The sequence below is a fragment of the Aplysia californica genome, unplaced genomic scaffold (genome assembly GCF_000002075.1).
Source record: "Aplysia californica isolate F4 #8 unplaced genomic scaffold, AplCal3.0 scaffold00041, whole genome shotgun sequence".
Lineage (NCBI taxonomy): Eukaryota > Metazoa > Mollusca > Gastropoda > Aplysiida > Aplysiidae > Aplysia > Aplysia californica.
The window spans coordinates 118,018-131,039 of record NW_004797311.1 but is presented as its reverse complement, the minus strand read 5'-3'; the positions used below and the strand labels follow the sequence as shown (position 1 = coordinate 131,039).

The 13,022-nt window shown below is 38.4% G+C and overlaps 1 protein-coding gene across 1 annotated transcript; it reads right to left on the bottom strand.

Annotated features, from left to right (window-relative positions):
• Positions 1 to 1,006: 1,006 nt before the first annotated feature.
• Positions 1,007 to 12,333, bottom strand: LOC101847799 (the record flags this gene model as incomplete). The annotated part of the gene is given in 5 exon segments (XM_013079108.2): positions 1,007 to 1,024; positions 3,390 to 3,508; positions 4,630 to 4,755; positions 5,804 to 5,885; positions 11,822 to 12,333. Coding segments are annotated over 4 exon segments (328 nt in total), but the record flags the coding sequence as incomplete, so codon positions are not given.
• Positions 12,334 to 13,022: the final 689 nt, after the last annotated feature.

Genomic DNA, 13,022 nt, shown 5'->3' with positions numbered 1-13,022 from the left:
ATTGCGGGTTTGGGGATGGTTCGAGCCTCAGCTCGGTCCGACGTTGTGTCCTTGGGAAAGGCACTTTACACGAACTTCCCATTTGGCTCGGTCCTATCGGAGACGGACGCGAAACTAGGAGATCCCGCCCCTTAAATAACCTAATAGGGGCGTTAAACTCATACCATTTTTCTTCTCTCTCTCTCTCTCTCTCTCTCTCTCTCTCTCTCTCTCTCTCTCTCTCTCTCTCCTCCCCCCCCCTCATTCTCTGCCTTCCTCTTTCTCCCAACCTCTTTCACTACCTATATCCTTCGCTCCCCATTTTCCTTTCTCTCTATCTCTATCTTTTTCAATCTCCCATTGCCTTTCTCCTTCTCCCTACCTCTCTCTCTCTTTCTTCTCTCTCTCTGGCTCTCTCTCTCTCTTTCTCTCTCCACACACAGATCACTTACCAACACCACAATACTATAGTGAAAGGATATCTCTCTCAGCAGTCTGACATTACAATATAATATTATTCCACACTAGCACATGTACAAAAATGCTGAGTACACAAAATGTATTTTAGTTTAAGTCCAAGAGTTTTCACCTGTAACTGTGAGTACGAGGGATATCACAAGTTATTCAGCGCATTTTCTTTGTGCAAAGATTAATCCACACGGCAATCTCCACCACACAACCCAAGCACTGAGACTACTTAATACACTAATCAAATTAATGTGAGTTTGCAAGTAAACCAATCAAACAAATGTGGAACTGCTAATGGACTTATCAAATCAATGCAAGATTGCAAATCAATCAATCAAACTAATGTGGAATTGCTAATAATAGACTCATCAAACCAATTAATGCAAAACTGCAAATAAACTAATCAAATCAGTATGGGATTGCGAATACACTCCACAAATCAATGCAATGCAACATTGCAAATAAACCAATCAAATCAGTATGGAATTGCAAACAAACTTATCAAATCAATGCGACATTGCAAATTAAGCAACCAAATCAACAGTAAAACATGGCTTACTTATTCTCGCCATTTCCCCTGCAACAAACAGACGTGAGAAATTTGACATCCTATCCTTCACAAACAGTACTTCAATATCTTGTCAGTCATTAGTGTTTTAGCACGTATAAAAAGGCAGTTTGCACTGTATGCTTCCCAGGAAGTTGAGATTGTTTCAGAACGCTATCAGGATTGCTGGGGTGATAATAATATAGATTGTAATGCACATAGAGCTAGCTGTTGAGCAGGAATTTGAGCTATACAAAAAGCATATATTTTCATTTGACAACACATAAATGGAACATTCCATGGAGAATGAAACAGCAGTGACACACACAGCGAAGAGTTGATCATCTGCTGTAAAAAAATTCTCAGCAGTCACAGAATAATTCTTCTTTTTTTTTCCTTGTTAGAGGCAACCGTCCCCTAACACACCCAACAAAAAAAAGGGAAAAAAAAAGAACCCCCCCCCCCCACCATGGTTCTATCACTGTTTAAAATTATTTTTTTAAACTGGCCACGGTAAACCAAGTTATGCATGCCACTAGTTTCATTCTTTATGGAATGGCCCATATTTTAAAAAAAAAAAAAAGGAAAAAAAGAAGAAAAAAACAAAAAAGGGCAGACAAATGAAAACCAGTGTAAACAGAATGATAATGTAACACAAAGGGTTGGCTTTGAACATAATATACTATGTAGTCAAGTCAGACCTAATTCAGCAAAGAAAAAACGGCAATTGTAAAACAAATAAAAACATATTTCAATCAGACGTTACCAAGGGGCGGGGTTTATGCACACATATTATCATATAGTTATGTTGGATATAAATCTGCAAGAAAACAATGGCAATTATAAAAAAGAATGCGCTCATCCATTGTCCAGAATGATACAGACAAACTGTTAAACGAAATACTGGGTTTAAAATAGCTTTATACAATATCATACTACAGTCAGACCTGCTCTTACGGCCATTTTTATATGACAAACAACTGTACAAACAGCTGCCCCCCCCCCCCTGTATTTTTGTGTCACATTACATGTATAATGATACAGTTTAAGACATCTACCCGTCAAAGACATCCACTTTTCTCCTGGACAATGGGTAGTCGCCTCAGACAACTTTGAGAGTATATTCTTCCATGCACAACCCCCACACCCTCTCAAAGTATAGTCTGTTCCCTCAGGATTTCGGCACACATTCCCTATGGTGTTGCTTTGTCTTCCTCACTAGCAATTTCTGATTCAAATAAAAATCAAACATTCTTGCAAATAAGAATACTGTCGACCGTAATTGTGAATCTCTTTAAAAAGATATTCATGTCATAGACACAGATGAGAGAAAAAAGTATTTTATTTCACAGTATAATCAAACCTTTGACTCACTACTTCAAAAGCGTGACTGAATATTGCAGTGAAACCAAATTTACTCAGGAACATTCTATCATAATTATTCTGTGCGATGATAAAGCTAAATAGTACCAATGGAAGAAATGGTGAAATAGCACTCAGATTGGAAGGAAGTTAGTGTAGAAAATGAGGACATTTTTAGGTCTTACTTAAGTTTGGGCACTTACAAATGCCCACATCCACACAATTTAGATCATTTAGAAGGCGGGCTTCGGGCCTTGCTTATCAGAGCCAGCCTGGGCCAAGAGGGATACAACATCCCAACAGAAAGACAGAGACAGCTACTCGTTGTCTAGGTGAAAAGTGATTGTCTTAGATAGGTAGAAACCTAGGATAGTGTCATTATAATATTTAAAAAAAACACATGGGAGTGGGGGAAATGATCGTTCGATATGTGAATGTCTCGGACAGGTGACCTTGGACAAATGACCGTTAGAGCACGAAGACTGTAGTTTCACCAACAAGGAAAGACAGAATTTCATACCGCTGCAGATTACTCTCTCCTGAAATCAAAAGCACAAACGTCTAGTATTCCTCTGGTTTCAGGTAAACAGAACTGTGGGACTATACTCATACAGAATTTCAAGTATCGGGTACCATAAAAACATAAGCAGCTGACTACAAGTGGCGTCGGTGGCCTAGTGGTTAGGCTCTCAGACTCGCAACCGTAAGGTCGTGGGTTCGAATCCTGTCAAGGGCCCGACGTTGTGTCCTTGGGAAAGGCACTTTACACGAATTTTCCTCACTTCACCCAGGTGGGAATGGGTACCTGGCTATAGACAGCGAAAGATCTTGTCAGTTTGTTAGTGTTTGAGCGCTTAATCGGCTGCTCGCACTGTATGCTTCCCGGGAAGCTGAGAATGTTTCGGAGTGTTCTATGGTCCCTGGGGTAATAATATAGTGTAAAGCGCATAGAGCCTGCTGCTGAGCGGGGATATGCGTTATACAAATGCTATCTATTATTATTTTATTATTATTACAAAAAAATACAACTCACCATGTATCCATATGCAAGTGATATTGTTGATGGGGTCCAGCTCGTAACCTTTACAGCATTCCTCAATAATCTTGTACCTGATTATTGTGCGATTCTTTTTCACCAAGCATGGAACGGAACTGTGGGGGGGAAAAAAGAAAATTTTTGTTTTTAGCAAGCGTTTTATGGCACCCCCAACTGCATGAAGTCTTACGAGTGAGCAGGACACATTAAGTATTTTTCAGTTTGGTAGAAATTAATTTGGAATTTTGTGCGGGTGATGACCGATGCCTGCTCTTATCGATTTTATAACCACCAAGGGATCTTTAATAGAGTGCAATTTATACACGGGACCTCAGAGATTTTTTTTCTCTTTCCCAAAAAGGCTAGGTGTCAGATCTTACCTAACCTAAGATCAGGGGTGTGGCTCAAAGACAGCAGTAATAAGGAGCCATTGAGTAGCAGAAAAAAGGCTGCTGAAAGAGTCAGGAGCCCAGAGAAGGGGGCAAAGAGGGAGGGGGGCCCTAAAAGAGGGGTCAGAAAGTGAAGATGAAAGCAAACGACTAAATATGATTAGAGAGCAAGAGAGAGGAAAGGGCAGAATGTTTTAGAGAAGAAAATTTTCCATTACTGTCAGGTTTCGGACCCAAATCCTATTGAATGAGAGGCGAACACCATACCTTTAAACCATGAGAGCCCCCCCCATTTTTTTCTTTCTTATTTAGTTAGTGGAAGGAAAAGATATCCAATGAAGCTGTGTTGAAAGAATCCTGCATGGGACCATCGCTAATAAAAACAATCAGGAAGAGAAAAATGTAGTAGTTTCTGGGACACTTGGGCCCGCATAAAGGCTTTGAATATCTTGCTCTGACTGAAAAAATAGAAGATAAAAGAGGCAGAGGGAGACTAAAATAACTTGCTAACAGAACTTGGGAGATAGAGATGTGTTATGGGGAAAGACCAGGACAATATCATATACTCTTCAAAGCAAAAAAAAAGCAAAAAAAAAAAGGCGTAAAAACAGCATCACTGTAAGTCATAAACCTTGGATACCAGTAGGCCTACTTATATTTTAGTCAAGAATTAAGAGGCGCCAGGCACGTTAACAACAGTTGTACTGAATTTTCACTTTGACAAATAAAAATATGAAAAATAAACCCCAAACAAATTGAGCTTTAAAAAACACCCTGCAATAACAAGCTTTGCCACATGCAGCCACCATTTATGAAACTTAAAAAAAAACAGTTTTTACTGTACTTACTCATACTGAACACACTTTGTGCTCGCAAACCATCCACAGTCAACTTCATATGACTCATTACACATTGCTGACTCTACAAAAGTCTTCACAGATGTCTCTGATTTCAGCCTAGTGCACCATCTTGAGCTGAAAGAAAACAAACAAAACAATATATGTCAACTGTGTGTGGCTTATGAGCTGAATTTCATGGGACAGAGTTTGAAAAAAACCCACCCAACTAAATGTGCCCGTGCAGATTGAAGTTCACCTACATTAATGCCCAATAAAAATGATTAAAAAATGAACATTGGGACACATATGCTATCACAAAGAGTAAATTAATGTCTCTTTAGTTCAGTTTTAAAGTGACTTTTTTTACGGCATTTGCAACACAAGTAAGTCATACGTGCCAAAGATTACAGATGTTAATAGAGAGAAGTATACATAGAAAAGAAGGAGGAGATATGAGGATGATAGATGTTTGATGGGAAAGAAGGAGCAAACCATACCAGAGCACCCACCAACCGCCAACTTGAATATCTTTTCCAACCCCGGAAAGAGTGATAGAAGAAGAGGCAGAGGCAGTCAACAACAAATTCAAAAAGTCAAAATTCTTAGACAACTATAAATAGTTTGGATGCTTCAACATTTCTGAGGATGACCAAACATAGTGGACAGCAAAATCAAAGTCTGCACTTAACATTCAAACATGCACCTGCAGTAATCTTTATGATTCAAAGATCAAATAACAATCTCCACAACTTAAATCCTCCCTTTTCTTCCTCCTCCCTTACATCTTCCATGATTGCTCTATACACACTCACAGAGATACACATTCACTTTTCTGCTCACAACTCACAACATTGGGGAAGGGAGGGAGGGAGGGAGGGAGGGAGGGAGGGAGGGAGGGAGGGAGGGAGGGAGGGAGGGAGGGAGAGAGAGAGAGAGAGAGAGAGAGAGAGAGAGAGAGAGAGAGAGAGAGAGAGAGAGAGAGAGAGAGAGAGAGAGACCACATTCACTACTAATTTTCAGATTTTTATAACAAATGTATTTGTTCCTTCATGTAAACTTTGCGGTAGAGTGCACTGAGTATTCGCAGTGTAAAAATGTGCCGTATAGATGCGACCCATTATCAGACATCGAGTGCTCTTTAAAAAAACAACTCTGCAAACACACACATATATATATATCTTACCTCACAAGCTCTGCAGAAAACAGGACCACAAAGCAAAATGCAGCAACAGGAACCAAATTCTTCATTCTGACGTTTGTTTGAGCTATGGAGGAACAGAATAAGAATAAGACCTCATCATCAGCAATACCAAACTCAATATTTATACTCCCTGTACTCCCAGGCCTTTTTTCAAAACAGGGGAAAAAAAGTTTTGGAAATTAGACTATTTTTCATAAATAAAGACAATTTGTGAGGGTGCTTATAGTTGAGTTACAATCTGACTTCCATTTGGCTGAAAATTAATGATGTAGTCCTAGAGTGGTCTGGCAAAAAAGGGAGAGCCTTATAATAGATAATGCACACCTACACCCACAATATATAGAATTTAACTATAATGGTTTGAAAGGAATACAAAACAATCTCACAATAAGAAAAACAAATCTAACCAATAAAACCCATACAGAGAGGCACCATATTAAAAACTGGTTAAAATATTGGTACTACTCTGATGATCAATCCAGTTCTCAAATTTAATTTCTTTAGACTATCAATATGATTATCTATCACTTTATAACCTGAAGTATGACTCAGAATTACCTGTTATACATTATAAGTATTATCCTCCCACTTGAGGGAACCAAATGACCGACTCATATACAGTGGAACTCGGATTCAAAGAAGTTGTCGGGTCAGAGCTTCAATTTAACTGAATCCAAGGGTTCGTTATAGCAAACATGAGGTTTTTGTGCAGATAATAACATACATCGAGCAAGTAATGTAGATAATATATTCGACTTCCTCAATCAAAAGTAGTCTGGATTCAAATCAGAGGGCATTTCTGCTTCTTCGATGCCATACCAAAGAAATTCTGGAAAATTCTCGGAAAAAAATGACTGAACTCCACCACGCAAACACTGCCCGAAAGGTCTGATTGGTTCAAAAGAACACCTGCGTCACTATCATCTATGACGTATTGTTTGGTGAACAAATTGTTTTGCTGTGTATAGCCTAGCATATCCCAATGTTTGATTCCACAGGCCATTGTGCAATTCATTACGTATATATCGATCTCAAGACTAGCTTATTTTTGTAATATTGATAGTACCTTGGGGGGAAAAAATGACTATGGGTACTGAGATGCATTTGTATTTCTACTGACTACTGACGTTCCATGCCTGGACCATTTGTGCCCCCCCCCCCCCCCCCCAAGCCACATGCGCCCGCACACACACACACACAGTCACACGTGCGCTGGCTGTCCATCTGACCCCTACACACACGAAGACAAGTGTGTGTGCCAACAGTGCATGTGTTGGTGTGAAAGAAGGCTGCTGATTGATAAGATATAAACAGGCTAAGCGAATAATGGTTCACGATGCAGATGCCATCAATGGTTCCCAGGAATAGATGAAGTTTGTTGCGGGAGAAGAATGAAGCGAAGCCAAGTCATCAGGGGCTGTTCACCCTGCAAGCGACTTCGGTGAATCACTGAATCCGAGCTCGCTCATTTATAGGCAGTGGTCTAGATACCACTGCTTACATTCCCAGTTTGTTTAAGATCCCGTGGTGCAGTCACAACACTGTGTGTTAGGACAGATGCAGGGGAAACTCGGTCAGAGATGAAAAGCTATAAATTTTGGACAGGTAAAAGGGAGTAGCAATACTGTAAGCGCACACACAAGATAAGTGCCAATGGCATGTCTTGTGCCATTATGATTGTGATAGGTCGTCAAGATGACCACTCTTTGTTCACTATTCAAGTCCTAAGCCCATCCAGAGGTCACGTCAGCTCATTTCAGAGTAATGGTGGACCATTTTATTGACTGTGGGCCTGAAAACAAGTCACCATGGACTCTCCCATTTTTGGTACATCGGCTTAGATCCCGTTCCCCTAAGATCCCGCATTTTTCCTTTCTCCCAAGCACTGGGATCCTTGGCGGAGACTATTGTAATGTGTTCATTGAAACCAAGTTATTTTTTTATAGATTTATAATGAATTTAAAAAATAAAAGGGAATCCATATCCTTTATTTGAATCCAAGTTTTCGATGAATCAGAGTTCCACTGTACCAATGATTTCGCTGTGTAGACTTATCTAAGCTTTTTCGTTTAAAATTTTAGTAAAAATGTCAAGTCATATATATGAGCCTTTGCCAATAGGTGGGGGATTCTTCAAATATATATATATATACCTTACAAAGTCATTTCCTATTCCAGTAAAAATGGTGCTACAGCTTTGAAATTTGTGTATGTTGAACTAAATATGATGTTACAGCTATGGGAGCTGAAAAATAGCAGTCGGGCTATTAGAAAAAATCTACAAATATTTTTTGTTCTGAAATCAAAGTATTTTTAGAAGGCAAAACATGATGCGTTGAGTTCGTACTTTTTTTTCCGACAAGTTCAACAATAAAATAATTGCTGAGAAACTCGTCTTTCTACACTTCCACAACTATAACTACATCATATTTATTTGTGGTGCTATATCAGGAATAAAGATACCTGTAGCTGTTTTTTTATTTATGAGCCTTCTAGATTTTCATTTTCGAGCATGAAACTTGTGGCATCATTTCGCAAGGAAATTTTGATTCCTAGTGACTTTGTTTCTATCTGCCATTTTGGGGCCCTGGAACAAGCATAGTATCATTCAATGTTTACTCTCTGCCCTGACTGATTCCGAGGCTGTGACAGTGCGTAATTTTGCAGTAAACGGAAATCCCGCAACGCCTCGTGCTCTGTCATCATTTTTTATGCTCGAGAGAACCAATTCGAGAAATAATTCGGGTGGGGAAACACGTATTGTTCCTGTCAATTCTGTCAAAGCGTATTGTTGTGCGATGCAAGACGAGAAAAACAACGATGGATGAAACAAATTCATCTAAGTTTTCTTATGGCATCATCAAATCTTAACATGTTACATTTGAAAAAAAGCTGTTACGTCCGAAAAATGTTTCCCCCCATTTAAACAAATTTAAACCAAGCTATGATTAATATCGCACTGCATTCCAAAGGTTAAGTAATGGTAGATTATGTTCAAAAGATATTAGGTATTTTGCATAGAGTCATAGTAAAAAATGTGAATAAAGTGGAAATTTTCTTCATCATTAGCATGCAGCATTATGAGTCAAACTGAGTATCCTGAATCTTTGTTTGCCAGAATTTTCAAAAAAGAAATTAAGATATGATAATATGACATTCAGAATATCTGTCTTCTGTGATACTCACTATTCTATATGCTCTTCATACTTATGTTTGAAAATTGAAGCAATGAGAAAACTATTAAAAATGATTTTATAACTTACTTTTCAGAGTATTTTTCATCTTGTTACCATGGTTATGTTTGAAAGATATTTTATATTTTGCAGAAATTCAAAGTAAAATGTGAATAAAGTGGCATTTTTTCATCATTAAAATGCATTGTGAGACAAACTGCATCTTCCTGATCTTTGTTTGCCAACATTTTCAAAGGAGAAATTAAGATATGAAAATGGAAAGTTTTTCATTTCTCTCGGACATTAGGCCTACTCATTACTATGATGACACAAAAATGCAAACACCAGGACATTCAGAATTTCTCTTTTGTATGAACCTCACTATTTAATATATATGCTCTTCATGCTAATTTTTGAAAATTAAAGTAGGTACCAGAAACTAAATTTTCAAAGTAGCTGTATGCCAAATTTATCTGTTCCATTTGAAAGGCCTATATCCACTGAGCATTTTGGTACCGTTCTTTAACCTCTCAGTCAATTTTTAAGGAAATGGTAGTTGTTTAAAATTTGATCAAATTTGTTTAAGTCAGTCACTGGCTGCAACCCCATGTTTGACAGACAATAAAAGAGTACCAAGTGCACTAAACATCTCCATATTAACAGAGTACAATCACTGTAACAAATATATGGAGCCTAATTTTTTTCAAGACTGAGATCATTTCAAATCAGTATTTTATCGCCAAAACCACGATGATCTGTAGTTATTTCGACAAAAACACCGAGCGTTGACCCGGCCGGCGCCGCACTGGCCCCCGCGGCGAGCGAGTCGGCTCTATACTGTAGTGTACCCCGCGTGCGGGGTCACATGCTTTCCGAGTCTCGCGAAAGGATTGATAAAAAATAATTCCAAGCCGATTACTTTATTCTAATAGGAGGAAATAAACTATCTTTTAATGAATACCTTTTTTAAGCCGGTATTTTACATATTTTGGGTAAAAAGTGATCTTTAAACATTTTGACAGTATTTTTAAAAGCTTTCTATTTAAGCACTAAAGGCCAAATATATATACCACGCGAAAGCCCATTGAAAGCTCTACAGTTCTCCGCAAATGAAAAGACGGTATTTAATCATCCCTCGTTCCGCGAAACATTTGAAGGCATGCGTGTCAATTTTTTAACCGGCCGACCACGCATTCCGACTGCGAGGGGCTTCGCTTTCGTGGGCGATTCTCCAGCTCCTAATAATTGGACATATAAACAACTTACACCAATGTAACGAGGAAAAGCTGAATTTTTTCAAGGTGTACGGCATTTGGTGTTTTATAGAGAAAGAGCAAAGAAACAGCAATCGGAATTACCCCGATTTCACCGATACCATGCGGTCGGAAGGCCGCGAGTGCCCGCGAGGCCGTGTTTACGCTACCTCATTAAAGCAATAAAAGAAGACTATAAAATAATTTTTAGTTCAAATTCTAAAAAAATGTGTCATCATAGTTATGTCCGAAAGAGTTTGACTTGATATTTTATAATACCAGTTACACAGCTTAGCATGCCATCTGAAGGTCTGTAAATACATCATGTTTTTGTAAGAGGAGACACATGGATAAAAAAATTTAAATAAAAACGAAATATTAAAAACTTTATCATCATCAACCCTCTGTCTACATTTTAGGTGTACCCACCTATTGGCAAAGGCTTGCATAATATTAATATAATTATACATTAAATATTAACATTATCATAGACCTACTGAAAGTAGTTTTGAAACACCGAAGTGTTGGTACTTTTATAGAATCACCCCCGTCTTGTGGCTGCTATCCATGCCACTTTGGCTTTTTTTTGGTTTATATTATGTTTAGCATGCTTTTGTAGTGGTAACCAGTCATTTTGTCACACGGTCATCTCGTGACGAAATGACTTTGCTTATAATATATATATATATCTCTCCAAAATTGTTTATAACACTAGATCTAGTAAGAGTTTTGGAGGATCAGCCTAAAACTTTTTTTGAAGTAAAAAATACAAATTATTAACGTAAATTAAATCTTCGTCCAAACTGATCCAGTTGAACAATAGTTTAACTAAGGCAAAAACAATGTCTGGTAAAGAGTTAATTTTAAGGCTTTATTTTATGTTTGAAAGTAAGGATCTAGCTTCAAGCAAATTCGCAGTACCGTACACTTCTATTAAATTAGTTAAATTATTTTTAACAGAACTATATAATATTCATATGGTCTTGCCAATCACACCTTTCATCTATACCTAAAAACTTTGTTGATCTGGCTCTATTGTTGGATGTCAGGCCCTGAAACTAACCATTTGCGACATTTTATAAAGCCAAATTCATGTTCAGGGCACTATAAAACCCGTGAAAAGCTACAAAATAACATCTGTTATGAGGCGGGAGTGATTCTATAAAATTACCAAAGTTTTAGTTGCAGTAGCAGGCCACAACCATTAATCATAGATATCTATTCTAGTCACTCCATTCAACAGTCACGAATCACAAAGAACAGAAACTAGATTTAGATCTAATTATATGTAACAATACACCACGCAACTCCTCTCCTCTGCCCTCTTCTCAGTCATCTGCCAAGAAAAAGAAAAAGAATGGCCTCATGACTCACTGTTTGTTACAGTAAGTAGCCTTTTCATGATTCTAGATCTAGTTTTTAGACAGGCCAGGTTTACGCGACACAGACAATTGTTTATTCAATGCAGATGATCTTGACAATGTTTACACAGCCAGGTGGGCAAAGTGCAGATCTAGGCTACTCAATTCAAAGGTCAATAATTTTAAAAGAGCTTATGCCTTTTTATGGACTTACTTTTTGTGCCCCACTCAGAAAAAGTCCAACAGTCAACAACAGATCTTAGTTCAGGACTCAAGAAGACAGGTCTGAAGAATCTGACTATCCACGTCCTTTAGATTATAGACCAAAGGGAAGCTTCTGTAGATTTGGCAGACTAGAATCTAGATCTAGCCTACTTGTGAAGACAACACTGTACTGTCAACTCCTTTTCAATAATTTTCATTGATTTGTTTTGTTGTTGACAGTTGCTCTGGAGAAGTCAACTTGTGACTTGTCGTTAGGCGTGATTTCTAAATTCCAAACGAATCTACAGAATCAACTGATGTACCGTTCCACAATTCAGCTTCGTTTCCTAATCCTCAAGTAGATCTAGATCTAGTCTGGCTTCGAGTGAGGATCGATCAACTGTCACTGTTGCTGTATAACTTGCAATGGAATCCGACCTGCCAGAGAACAATGAAGGCTGCGTAGAGCACTAGAGCAGATCATGTTTTGTTGACCACTTTTACACCCAGAGTTCACGCCCCGGATGTACTCAAAGGTCATCATATCGGGCTCTGCTGCGTAAAAGAGAGATTACTAAGTGTTCGCCTTTCTCTTGTAGTTACTAGATCTAATTGTTGGCTCTGTTCCGTCTCATGAAACGACTATTTTAAGGAAAAATTTAGGCCCTGCATTGTACATGTATTTGTCAACTACAATGAGTGCAAGGAATAAATGATCAATGCTTTTCTCTCTGTTGCATCCTGAATCTCATGAGGTGTTTTTAGGCCCTCGCGTTGACACAATCTAGATCATTTAGGAGGCGACCTTTGACCCTGCCTGTCAGGGTTAACCTGGGCTGAGAGGGATACAATCCTAGCAGAAAGACTGAGACACTCAATAAAAATTCGCTCCACTTGGGAATCAATGTTTGTTTGTTTGGGTAAAGAGAAATACAATGTACATTGACAGTCATGGCAATTTAATGCAAGGAAAAAGTAAGACAGACAGACAGAATACAGCAGAGGGAAAGTAAAGAAGTAAGACCTACCAGTGGTGCCCTCCAACCACCTGCTTGGGAATCGAACTCAGATATCCTACACCACGAACAACAGTCTTACATCGTCTGTTTAATTATTCAGAAAGGTTGTTTTCAAATACCAGTATCTTCCAGGCGAGAAAGTGTCCTTGCCATGACATGACGCTACCCTAAAATTACAAAGTTCTATCCGCT